This window comes from Lampetra planeri, chromosome 55 (genome assembly GCF_965212315.1).
Source record: "Lampetra planeri chromosome 55, kcLamPlan1.2.h2, whole genome shotgun sequence".
In the NCBI taxonomy this organism is placed as follows: domain Eukaryota; kingdom Metazoa; phylum Chordata; class Hyperoartia; order Petromyzontiformes; family Petromyzontidae; genus Lampetra; species Lampetra planeri.
Window position 1 is genome coordinate 4,692,290 of NC_136161.1, and position 11,679 is coordinate 4,703,968.

Sequence of the window (11,679 nt, forward strand, 5' to 3'; positions counted from 1 at the left end):
TTTTAAATGTATATATGGTTGCCTTTCCGTGCATTGCGGCTCTAAGGGGCCGTCCATAAATGACGTCACGCACCTAGGGGGGGGGGTCAGACATTTGTGACGAGGGGGGAGGTTTTAGAAATGTGACGTCACATCAAAATGCGCAACTTTAATTAAATATAGACAACACGTTCTACTTAATTAAATATACATTTTAATGTTTTCTCCTACAACATCAGAGTGCAGCGCCACATTAAATACGCACTACAATGACAATAGTTTAAAGCGATTTGAAGCATGTTTCATTTTTCTTGGGGGGGGGGGAGCTTTGTGACGTCATATTTGAGGGGGGGGTCTGACTTTTTGTGACGCCGTGTGACGAAGGGGGGGGGTCAGTAAAAAATCGTCCAAAATCGCGTGACGTCATTTAAGGACGGCCCCTAAGGGGAGTGAAGTTATGCTCCAGCTACGTGTGACAAAACAGAATTGAGTATGGCTAATGTGGATATGTAAATTGCCACGTGACGACGGCTACTTGTAAACAGTTTATTACTTCGATGTACACATGCATATCATTGCTATGAGGTCGCAATCATTACACGCACACACGAAGTTCTTGCCATACATTAACCACACTACCTCGCTGATCTCGTCAAGTAGCATAAGCCATCACCACGTGAACTCCGGTCATCCTCGCAGTCGCAGCTTTTGGCTGGCAATCAAACAAATAGGGTTAACCACATCGCGCGGTGCTTTCAGATGCGCTTCTGCAGCCATCTGGAACGCTCTTCCTTCCGATATTAAGGAGCTATGCACTTTTAAATCATCATCAAGATTGACAAATTCATTTATACCATTGGAACCTCCTTTGCCAGTAGCAAAATATGATAATTGTTTTTTTACCATTTTATCTGGCAACAAAACTGACACCTTTTTTTACAAGGAGTCGTGTTTGCATTGACCACAATACCTGCGGTTGGAATGCAAACAAAAAACACAACTCTGATAATGTATGCACTGTCCTTGAAGTTGATTGGTCCACACCCGAGACAGCTTTTCTTAGAGCCTAATCTCACATGGTGTTGGCGTTATCTGGTCCAACACCATGTGAGACTAGGCTCTAAGGACAGTGCATACATTATTAGAGTTGTGTTTTTTGTTTGCATTCCGACCGCAGGTATTGTGGTCAATGCAAACATGACTCCTTGTAAAAAAAGGTGTCAGTTTTGTTGCCAGATAAAAGGGTAAAAAAACCAATGATCAAACTCATTTATTTGAGAGCTGCTTTTGGTGTTCAGCTCGTTGTCCTTCTGCCGCACCTCCGATTAGCACGGTCGGCTACGTGCAGTGCGAAACAAGTTCGACGTACATTTTAATTCTGATACCAATATTATGATTCGGGCTGGAGACGACCCCCATTACACTCCACTTTCAATTAACTGAACTGCTACGGTGGTGAGATGTTAACTCCCTCGCCTGGTATGCAGGAGGTCGTGGGTTCGATCCCGATCCCGACGCATGCTGCTGTATATTTGGAGTTTGCGTGTCTTTCTCCCCGTGGTCGCGTGGATTTTTCTCGTCACTCCGGTGTTTTCCCTCTCCAGGGTTTTGAATCAACGTCAAGCATTTAGAGAGTATTTGGCTGCTATAAATTTCCACGTCATAAGACACCTCCGTTGAGCTATCATTTGTGGCCAGGTGGCTTCTGAAACAAGAGCTACACAGCTCAGTGGGCCTTACACTTGGTAAAATAAAAATAGTTTCTGCTTTTTCAAATAATTAATAGTTTACTTATTTGGCTGTTATAAATTTTCACACGGTGATAAGCCCACGTCGTTGAGCTTATCATTTGTGATGGCCAGGTCGCTCATGAAAAAGAGCTAATACATAAGGGCTCAGTGGGGCCTTACCTGGTAAAATGAAAAGAACGTTTAGTTGAAAGTGAAGATTCTGATTCAACTGGGATATGATTGTTGTAATACAATAATTGCATTTCATCTGCGATTGTGATCAAGGGGAGAACATGGACACTCCAAATATACGGCGTCAGGGTCAGGATGGAACCCACGCCGTCATGCATACCAGGCGAGGGAGTTAACATCCCCTAGCTCCCGCGGCACGCCAATAAGCAAGACGGGCATTCCTCGAACTAGGAACTCCAGATTTACGTTTTTTTTGCTTTTACAAAATTTGAATTGAGCGTTCCAGAGAGGGACTCACCTTCTTCACCAACGTCCTCCTTTAAAGTTAAAAAAAATAGTTTTAAATAGTCCCATTTAGTTTCACTGCGACTCATCAAGACGCTCACTCCGCGGCGTGCTTCAGCACGTGCTTCTCCAGATTGGAAAGATGCGCGAAGCCCCTCCCACACTGCGGGCACGCGTGCGGCCACTTCCCCGTGTGAGCCCTCAGGTGCTCTTCCAAGTTAGAGCGCCGCACGAAGGCCCTGCCGCACTCGGCGCACGCGTGCGGCTTCCCGCCGGCGTGCGCCCTCGCGACATGCTCCTCCAGGTGAGAGCGGCGCGCGAACCCCTCCCCGCAATGCTCGCACGCGTGCGGCCGCTCGCCCGCGTGCGCCCACGCGGCGTGCTCCTCCAGGGTGGCGCGGCGCACGAACCCCCTCCCGCACTCGTGGCACACGTGCGGCGTCTCGCCCGCGTGTATCCGAGCGTGCGTCCGCAGGCTGGAGCGCGTCGCGAACCCCTTCCCGCACTCGTGACACACGTGCGCGCGCTCGCCCGCGTGCGTCCTCGCGTGCGCCTCCAGGGTGGAGCGCTCCGCGAACGACTTCCCGCACTCCTCGCACGCGTGCGGCTTCCTGCCCGGCTCCCCGCCCGCGCGCGTCCTCGTGTGCGCGTCCAGTAGGGGGCGCGTCGCGAACGCCGCCCCGCACTCCTGGCCTGCGTGCGTCCTCGCGTGCGCGTCCAGAGCAGAACGCAGCTCGAAGCTCTTCCCGCACTCGGCGCAGGCGTGCCCCTTCTCACCGGCGTGCATCTTCGCGTGCCTCTCTAAGTCGGGGTGACGCGCGAAGCTGTCCCCGCACTCCCCGCACACGTGCCGCTTCCCCTTGGCGTGCGTATTCGCGTGCGCCTTCAATTTGTAGCTATACGCAAACCCCTTGCCGCACTTCTTGCACACGTGAGTCCACTCGCCCGTGTGTGACATGGAGTGCGCGTGCAACAGGTAAGGCGTCGTGAACCCCTTGCGACAGACTTCGCACACGTGCGGCTTCTCGCCCGTGTGCTTCCTGCAGTGGATCTTCAAAGTGAACCACCGTGTGAAGCCCTTCCCGCAGTCTTTGCACACGAACGGCTTCTCGCCCGTGTGTATTCTCAGGTGCGTCTCCAAACTGGAGCGCGACGTGAAGCCCCTCCCGCACTCCTTGCACTTGTGGTTCTTGCCGAACGTCGAGGAGGCCTCTGGGCGCGACGGGGCGAACCCGAGCGCCTTCCCGCACCGCCCGCAGGCTCGCGGGGTCTGCCCAGCGACGCGCGCTGCTCGCTCCGTGTCCATGCCGGGGCGTCCACCCTTGCCGCCGCACTCCTCGCACAGGGCCTCCGTTTCGTTTGGTTCATCCGTTCCGTTGTCTAACACAAGGAAGAAGAAGTAGAGCAAAAGTGTGAGCGTCGGACGTCTGGCAGGTCGCAGGGTGGTGTGCGGGTGGGTGTCCCTTTCACCGCCAAATCTCGGAACGTGCGCGGAGCAGCTCAGCGTTAATTTTATTTAGAGAGAGGCGTAGAAGCAGCAGTAGCTCTGTTGTTTTTGCAAAGACGTTGTTTCTCACCGCAGAGAACCGTAGCGACACGACCGCCGCCACTCTACGATAGCTTGTGCCAAAACTTTGCCACATGCCCTCCCTGCGTGGCCTTCTGGTGGGAGCCTGGGTCTACCGATAAAGTTACTTTGTTTTAGTTCTGATGACGTACACATGCACACGTACGCCAACCGGGAAAAAAACTGATGACGTACATATGTGCGTCACCGTAATGGGAAATGGTTTAGAAAGGAAACCAAAAACAACGAGAGATGTTTTCGTTTTTTTTTACTCTACGGTACTCCGAACCCCTTTGTTTGCGCCTGCTGTGCCCCACAGACACCCAAATAATACCGACGGCGCTTCCTTCTCCTCGTGCCCGTAAATGCAGTAAAAACGGGATGCGATTTGGCGATTGTAATGAACGAATGAATGAATAAATACGTCCGACATTTCTCTGCGACGTGATCACAAGTGGGACTCGCCCACCTTCGCCGGCTACCGCTATGAATTTCCACACGACCACGACAACGATGATAAGCCACCACTTCGTTGAGCTATCATTTGCGATGGCCAGGTTCCTTCTGAAAAAGAAGTTACATAGCTCAGTGTAGGGCCTCATGCCTGGTAAATAAAAAAAATTGTTGTAAACAGGGACTCCTCTACTTACGAATGAGTTAGTTTCCAGAGGTCTGTTCATAAGTCCAATTGTTCGTAAGCCCAAATTTACTCCTGTTGATTATGAACGTGTTCATAATAAAGTTTTTGGGTGAGATCGCGTTATTTATAAATGTGTCGTAACCCTCCACCACCCGACACGGCCAATCGGCAAAAAAAAGTGTCACGTTGACAAAAGACAAATAGTTCACTACTTTAGCTCACCGGTGTGTTGAAGAGTGAAACCACAACATTTACAATTTTTGAGTATGACGTTTCGCTGGTAATTACATCCAGCATCATCGGGCAATTCGCCATAATGGTTACGACACATTTATAAATAACGCGATCTAACCCAAAAACGTTTATTATGAATAATATTGGTCGCAAAAGCCTACGTGTTAAACTATAAACTCGTTGTATGGCATGTACATTAAACATGCGGAAAGGCTTTAAAAGTTGTATAATCTCTTGTAGACGTAGATGCCACTGGTTCTTCGTGTTCTTCAGATGTAGATGCCATCACCGCCATCTATTGCACGGCGGTTGAACTTACGACTGTCGTCCGAATAGGAAACTGGGCATATGGACAGGTTTGTTCGTAAATCTCTGAAAGTTCGTAAGTCGAATGTTCGTAAGTAGAGGAGTCCCTGTAGTTGTCGACTTTATTACTGTGGGGTGTATTGCAGCACTGTTGAGCTATAATTGGTGATACAACAAGAATTTATTACTTTTCTTGTTATTTAATCCGTGATCAAAGCGGTAACTCGCCTTGACCGATGTCCTCCTCTGACAACTCCACCTCGATGAAGTTCCGGTCTGAATTGGCCGAACATCCTTCGAGGGAATAATCTGCCGTCTCTTCTGGCCTCTCACCAACTTGAACAATCTTCACACCTGGAACGGCGATAAAAACAAGAACAAAAACCGTACCGCTTATAATGTGTCTTTCACGCATGGAAAGTCTGATAACGTTAAAACGGTGGAAGGAGATCCCAGTGCAACGTTACAGGGCCAGATGACAATGAGGAAGACGCTGCAACAGTTACAGTGTTTATAAGAGTGTCATGCGATGCCGATAATGTTCGTGTCATTACAGTGCTACTGTTAGTGACGGTGGACCCCGGGGCAGCGTTAGTGTCAGTCGATCTCAGTACAATGTTGCAGTGTCGGTAGACCCTGGTACAGTATAACAGTGAGAGTTGACCCTGGTACAGTGTAACAGTGACATTAGTCCCCGGTGCAGTGTTAGTTAGAGCAGTGGTTCTCAATCGGGGCTACGCGGACCCCTGTGGGTACGTGGCGATAATGTCCCAAGAGGGGGTACGTCGAGAGGTGATTTATAAATGCGTGTGAAATTATATCACGCGTGAGAGAGTCATTGGTGAATAGTCACGTCGTGTGAATCTGCCAATATAAAATAGCTAGGATAACGATTAGATCCGTATGGTGACCCAGAGTGATATAAACGACCTTTCGAAACTATACTCTTTAGTTCTTTCGGTAAAGTCACGTAGGTGAAAAAAAATAAGAATAAAAAAATAGAAATAATCAAATTAAATCACGACGTTTCGGAAGCAACACAAGCTTCCGTCATCAGGTGGGACCACAGCAAGAAACAAAAAATTACTGTCATCAGGTGGGACAACCACAGCAATAATTTTTTTTTTACTGTTTCTTGCCCCAATAAGCAAGACACAGGCATTCCTCGTTGTACGAATTCCTCCATGTACGTTTTTTTTCCCTTTTACGAAATTTGAAATTGGGCACTCCAGAGGGGGACTCACCTTCTTCACCAACGTCCCCCTCCGACAACTCCAACTCGATGAAGGTCCGGTGTGAAGCGGCCGAACGTTCCTCGAGGGAATCAGCCGTCTCCTCTGGACTCGCACCGCATCCTTCGACTTTAACAATCTTCACGTCTGGAGCTGCGATTGAAAAAAATGCACCGTTGCCTTTGGATTAACGAGGTCAAATGCATCCGATAAACGGGCAAAACCCCAAGCAAAAAACACCACTCACATCCGTCAGCAATGACGCAACAATCGCTGCCGACATTAATGTGCAATGTAGAACTGCTCGTTGTTGTGTTTAGTTTGTTGTCCTTTCCCCGCACCTCCAATTAGCACGGTCGGTTATGTACAGTGCGAAAAAAGTTCAACATACATACACTACACTATACACTACATACTAGACTATACACTACACGATGATACACTACACCACTATACTGAATGGAGAACTAATTTCTTTAAAACTGCTTTTTTGTGTTTAGTTTGTTATCAATCCCCCGCACCTCTGATAAGCACAGTTGGCTACGTATGGTGCGAAAGATGTTCAACATACATACACTACACTATACACAACTGTGCTCTACGATACACTATACTATACACGACATACTACACTATACACTACAATACACACTACGCTATACACTACACTACACACTAGACTATAACTAAAATATACTACACACTATGCTGCACACTACACTATACACGACACTATACAATATGCTACACACTACACACAATTGTACACTACACACTAGACTAAACACTACACTATAGTACACACTACACTATACACTACTATACATTACACACTACACAATACACTACCCTATACACGACAATACACACTACACTATACACTATGCTACACAATACGCTACTGTACACTACAATATACAATACTTTACACGACGCATGTACGTACGAAGGAAGGCCATTGCCCCAAATATTGCCCATTCTGTAGTTTTCCTCCCGGGGTAGTGCGTGTTTACCGATGGTTTCTTGCTTTACGCCGTTGTTGATGTGTGCTTGTGCACCACTGCCCAACGCAGCATCGCCAAACAATCTGCCCAACGATGGAAGGCGGTCAAACCGACTGGTCGGCTGATGTTTCTACCGAAGGATCGTATCATTATTGACATCTCGTCGTTGTCGTCGTCGTTTGGCTCCTCCCTCAAGACCTCACACCTCTTCTCCCTGGCCCCATCTCTAGGTCACCCACCGTAATTCCCGTTCCCACTGTACCTCCCTCCCCATACCCCCATCCCCGTCCCCCTCCCCTCTTTCCCCTCCTCCTCTCACATGCCACCGTATCACTTGTAGCTAACTGATTGTACCATTATAGCTCTTGTAAAGCGCCTTGGATTTCAGGCACTATATAACTTTAATATAAGATTCCAGCTCTGCCTTGCACCTTAGGAAGTGGGGGGGGATTTCTTACCATCTTCCTCCACTTCCGTTTTCACCACAATCCTCAATGTCTCAGTGGCCGGACTTCCCGCATCTTCTCGTGTCACGACCTCCCCTGCACACACGTGCCGTGCGGTCACTCGGCTATTAAGAGTGAGTGAAAGTAAAACTCTGTTGTATGCAGGGTGCTTCAATGTTCAACACTTCTGAGAATTTGCAACAATACCACAAGAAATGTGCTGGCTCCGGGCTCTGGAGACCACCTGGAGAAGATTCCAGGCAACGCGTTGACAATGATGGTGAACAAGTGGAGACTGTTTTGACTTTTTGAAGCTATTAACATTACATTTGTTATCATGTTGCAGTGTGTTATTATCCGTTCATTTTCCATTAAAAACGATAGTCCCATAGAAGTATTAAAAAAATATTTGAAGCACCCTGTATATATAGAGCCATTTCACAACAAGGCCTCAGGGCGCATTACAACAGAGTCCCGGCAACATTAAAGCTAAAGAGACAAACAACCCTCAACGCAGACGGACGCGGCTTTTTGGCTCGCCGGTCACCATTCTTCAGGCCGGAAAAGACGGTGCCCCGAGGCTCGCACAAGGCCATGCGGGAGGGCATGTGGCACGATTTTGGTGTCATGTACGCTGAACTTATTTCGCACCATACATAGCCAACTGTGCTAATCTGTGGGTCTCTGTAGGTCTCTATGGGTGTCTCTGTGAGTCTCTATAAGTATGAGTGTATGTTGGTGTCTGTGTATGGTGAACTTATTTCACACCGTACGTAGCCAACCGCGCAAATCGGAGGTGCAACGGCCAGCTACTGTAAAGTAGCGTGGCGGTCGTGTCGCGAGGGTTCTGTGCGGTGAGTAACGACGTCTTTATAAAAACAACAGCACTGCTGCTGCTGCTGCTATGCCTCTTTCGAGATAAAATTAATGCCGAGCCGCTCACGCGCGTTGCGAAATTCGGCAGTGAACAGGACACCTCACCAGCACACCACCCTTCGATTTGCCAGACGTCATCGTTGAACAGGAGAAAGGTTAATAAAGTGTCTCACCGGCATCTGAATGTTCACATTTCACCGTCAAGTCAGACCACATCCCGGCGATTGGACTTTCATCGTTTTCTTGTTTGATGAACGGCAACTTGAGGCGTGACTCCATCTGAGAGAAAACAATAAGTAGAGACTCAGACACCCGACTGAATGCCATTCGCCACTAAGTGACGGTGACGTCACCACGGCACCTGTGCCAGGCCAGGTGCACTTTGAGGCCACGTGAAGTGTCGAAGGCTCGCCGACACGAGGTCTCGGGACAGACCCAGCCGGTGCCATGGGTTGGCTGACTGAGATGACTGGTAGATGCACCAGCTGTTACCCCCTCATGTGCCAAATGTGCACATGATCCTTATGGCGGTACCCCGGGGTACCAAATAATATAAAATGGCCGAGGCAATTAAATATTTTATTTCTGGGACACTATTTTTTCCCCAGGGGTTGTACTTAACTCCGTGATTGGGGTACGAATCAATCCGAAATCGGTGCCACTCCGCGATGTCGAAACGCAGCGAGGACAATTGCGCCGAAACCTTGAACGCTCGCACGCACCATGGTGGTGCATCGTGTTCAGCTTGTGGAGATGAGTCGATTGCCGCATCGCTGACCATCAACAGAGACTAAATATGGCTGCATCACGGACATTATGCGAGAGCCGGGGTACTATGGTACCCCGGGGTACCGCCATAAGGCTCTTATGTACACACACAGCAGTATATTCCCTCGTTATTCACGAACTTGCGATTTTGGCTATCCGCGAAATGCATCTGGAAGTCGACACGATTACTGCATGGAGAGAGAAAAAAGAGAGCGAGAGAAGTGGTGAGATAAAGGGATGAGCGATAAAGTGATGAGAGATAGAGTGATGAGACGAGGGGAAGTTAATTTATAAACTATTATATTATAATAGTTTTTTTACCCTTTTATCTGGCAACAAAACTGACACTTTTTTTTACAAGGAATCATGTTTGCATTGATCACAATACCTGCGGTCGGAATGCAAACAAAAAACACAACTCTGATAATGTATGCACTGTCCTTGAAATTGATTGGTCCACACCCGAGACAGCTTTTCTTAGAGCCTAGTCTCATATGGTGTTAGACCAGATGACGCCAAAAGGCGCACGTGTCAGTTTTGTTGCCAGATAAAAGGGTAAAAAAACAATTATCATATTTTGCTACTGGCAAAGGAGGTTCCAATGGTATTATTTTATATTTTAATATTTATTTGCTTCATGTCTATACCCATTTTTTGTGTTCTTGTGATACATTTAATTTAATATCTTATTTTATGTTTTTAGTTATTTATGTTTTTAATTAGTAAAAGAAAAGATAGGCTTGCCTAGGACAATATCGTTACGCGCGAAATGTGCTATTCACGTATCCCTGGTCGCGGATGACTGCAAACACGAAAGACAAAGATCCCTTCCCCCCAGTGTAGCCTGTAACAGACTACATCATGGGACCTCTCTTGCGAGTATCAAAATATAATAATAGGTTTGACCCTTTCTGGCAATTACACAGTTGTGTTAAGATGTTTAAACACTAAACTGAAACCTGGCTGGGTGGGGAGGGGTGAGGCTGGGTGGGGAGGGGCTGGGTGAGGAGGGGTGGGACTGGGTGGGCAGGGGTGGGGCTGGGTGGGGAGGGGTGGGGCTGGGTGGGGAGGGGTGGGGAGGGGTGGGGCTGGGTGGGGCTGGGTGAGGAGGGGTGGGGCTGGGTGGGGCTGGGTGGGACTGGGTGAGGAGGTGTGGGGCTGGGTGGGGAGGGGTGGGGCTGGGTGGGGAGGGGCTGGTCACCCCGTGGTGTTCTTATAAAACTCGACGTTTAACCTACTCACGCCGGCTTGTGCCCGCCCTCACAGTCGGGCATATTTGCGGAATACACCACGCCCTGGCCGTTGACCCTGCAGGCCATTGACCGAGCAACTCAACGTTCCTACCAGCTCCCTCCGCAGGAATGTGTTTAATTCACCTCTTGTGACAAGTGAACACGGTGCGAGAGTGAATCTCAGTGTGAATGTTTCATTCGCCTCTTGTGACAACAGTGAACGAGGTGCGAGAGCGTGAACCGCGGTGTGAATTCACCTCTCGTCTTGATTGAATTCTCTCACCGCCGTTGCTTACAAAGGGCGTCACAGTCGGAGCGACGAGATGCGGGGACAAGACGAGTAGATGGGGGACAAGATGAGATGGGGTACAAGACGAGTAGATGGGGGACAAGACGAGCGGGTGGGGGACAAGACGAGATGGGGGACAAGACGAGGAGATGGCGAACAAGACGAGATGGGGGACAAGACGAGTAGATGGGGGACAAGGCGAGGAGATGGGGGACAAGGCGAGGAGATGCGGGGACAAGGCGAGGAGATGCGGGGACAAGACGAGATGGCGGACAAGACGAGGAGATGGGGAACAAGACGAGTAGAACTCGTATATAACCTTAGAGCCCCACAGAGACCCATACTCATCTATACTTCCAGACACCCAGAGTTACGGTGACTCATATAGAATCAGAGACCCATACTTAAGAGAGAACCAAAGCCTCAGAGATCCAAAGACTCATATAGCAACAACCGCCATTCGGCACTAAGTGGTGGTGACGTCACCACGTTGCTTGTGCCAGGCTAGGTGCACGTTGAGGCCACGTGAAGTGTCGAACGCCCGCTGACAGGTCACGGGGCAGACCCAGGTGCCACGGGTCGACTGAGTGGCCGATGCACCACCTGTGCCCTCTACTGTGCCAACTTGCTGTGCTTTAGCAGCCCGACTCTTATAGAACGAAAGAGACCCACAGAAACCCATACTCAAGAGTCGGCCAGAGAACCACACAGATTCAGAGATGCATATAGAACCAGACTTATAGTGACCGACTCACACTCACGGAGACCCACAGAGACCCAGATAAGTGTAACACAATTTTTTTCCTAGGTAGTGTTATTTTCTAATTACTTATGCCTCAAAAGTACAGAAAATGGCTATCATTCCCCACAAACGTTGCTTTTGTGACCAGGACATTGAT

General features: G+C 48.9%; 1 protein-coding gene across 2 annotated transcripts; it reads right to left on the bottom strand.

The window, feature by feature from the left end:
• Positions 1–511: 511 nt before the first annotated feature.
• LOC144735537 (uncharacterized) lies at positions 512–11,602 on the bottom strand. Of its 2 annotated transcripts, XM_078617958.1 has the most exons (6): positions 10,749–11,602; positions 8,665–8,770; positions 7,628–7,711; positions 6,178–6,318; positions 5,162–5,287; positions 512–3,566 (listed from the first exon to the last, which is right to left on the bottom strand). In XM_078617958.1, the coding sequence occupies exons 2-6, from the start codon at positions 8,768–8,770 to the stop codon at positions 2,284–2,286; spliced, it is 1,740 nt and encodes a 579-aa protein (XP_078474084.1). In that variant the 5' UTR covers positions 10,749–11,602; the 3' UTR covers positions 512–2,283. The 2 variants fall into 2 exon arrangements, with proteins under 2 accessions (XP_078474084.1, XP_078474085.1); XM_078617959.1 differs by lacking the exon at positions 7,628–7,711.
• Between the last annotated feature and the right edge of the window lie 77 nt (positions 11,603–11,679).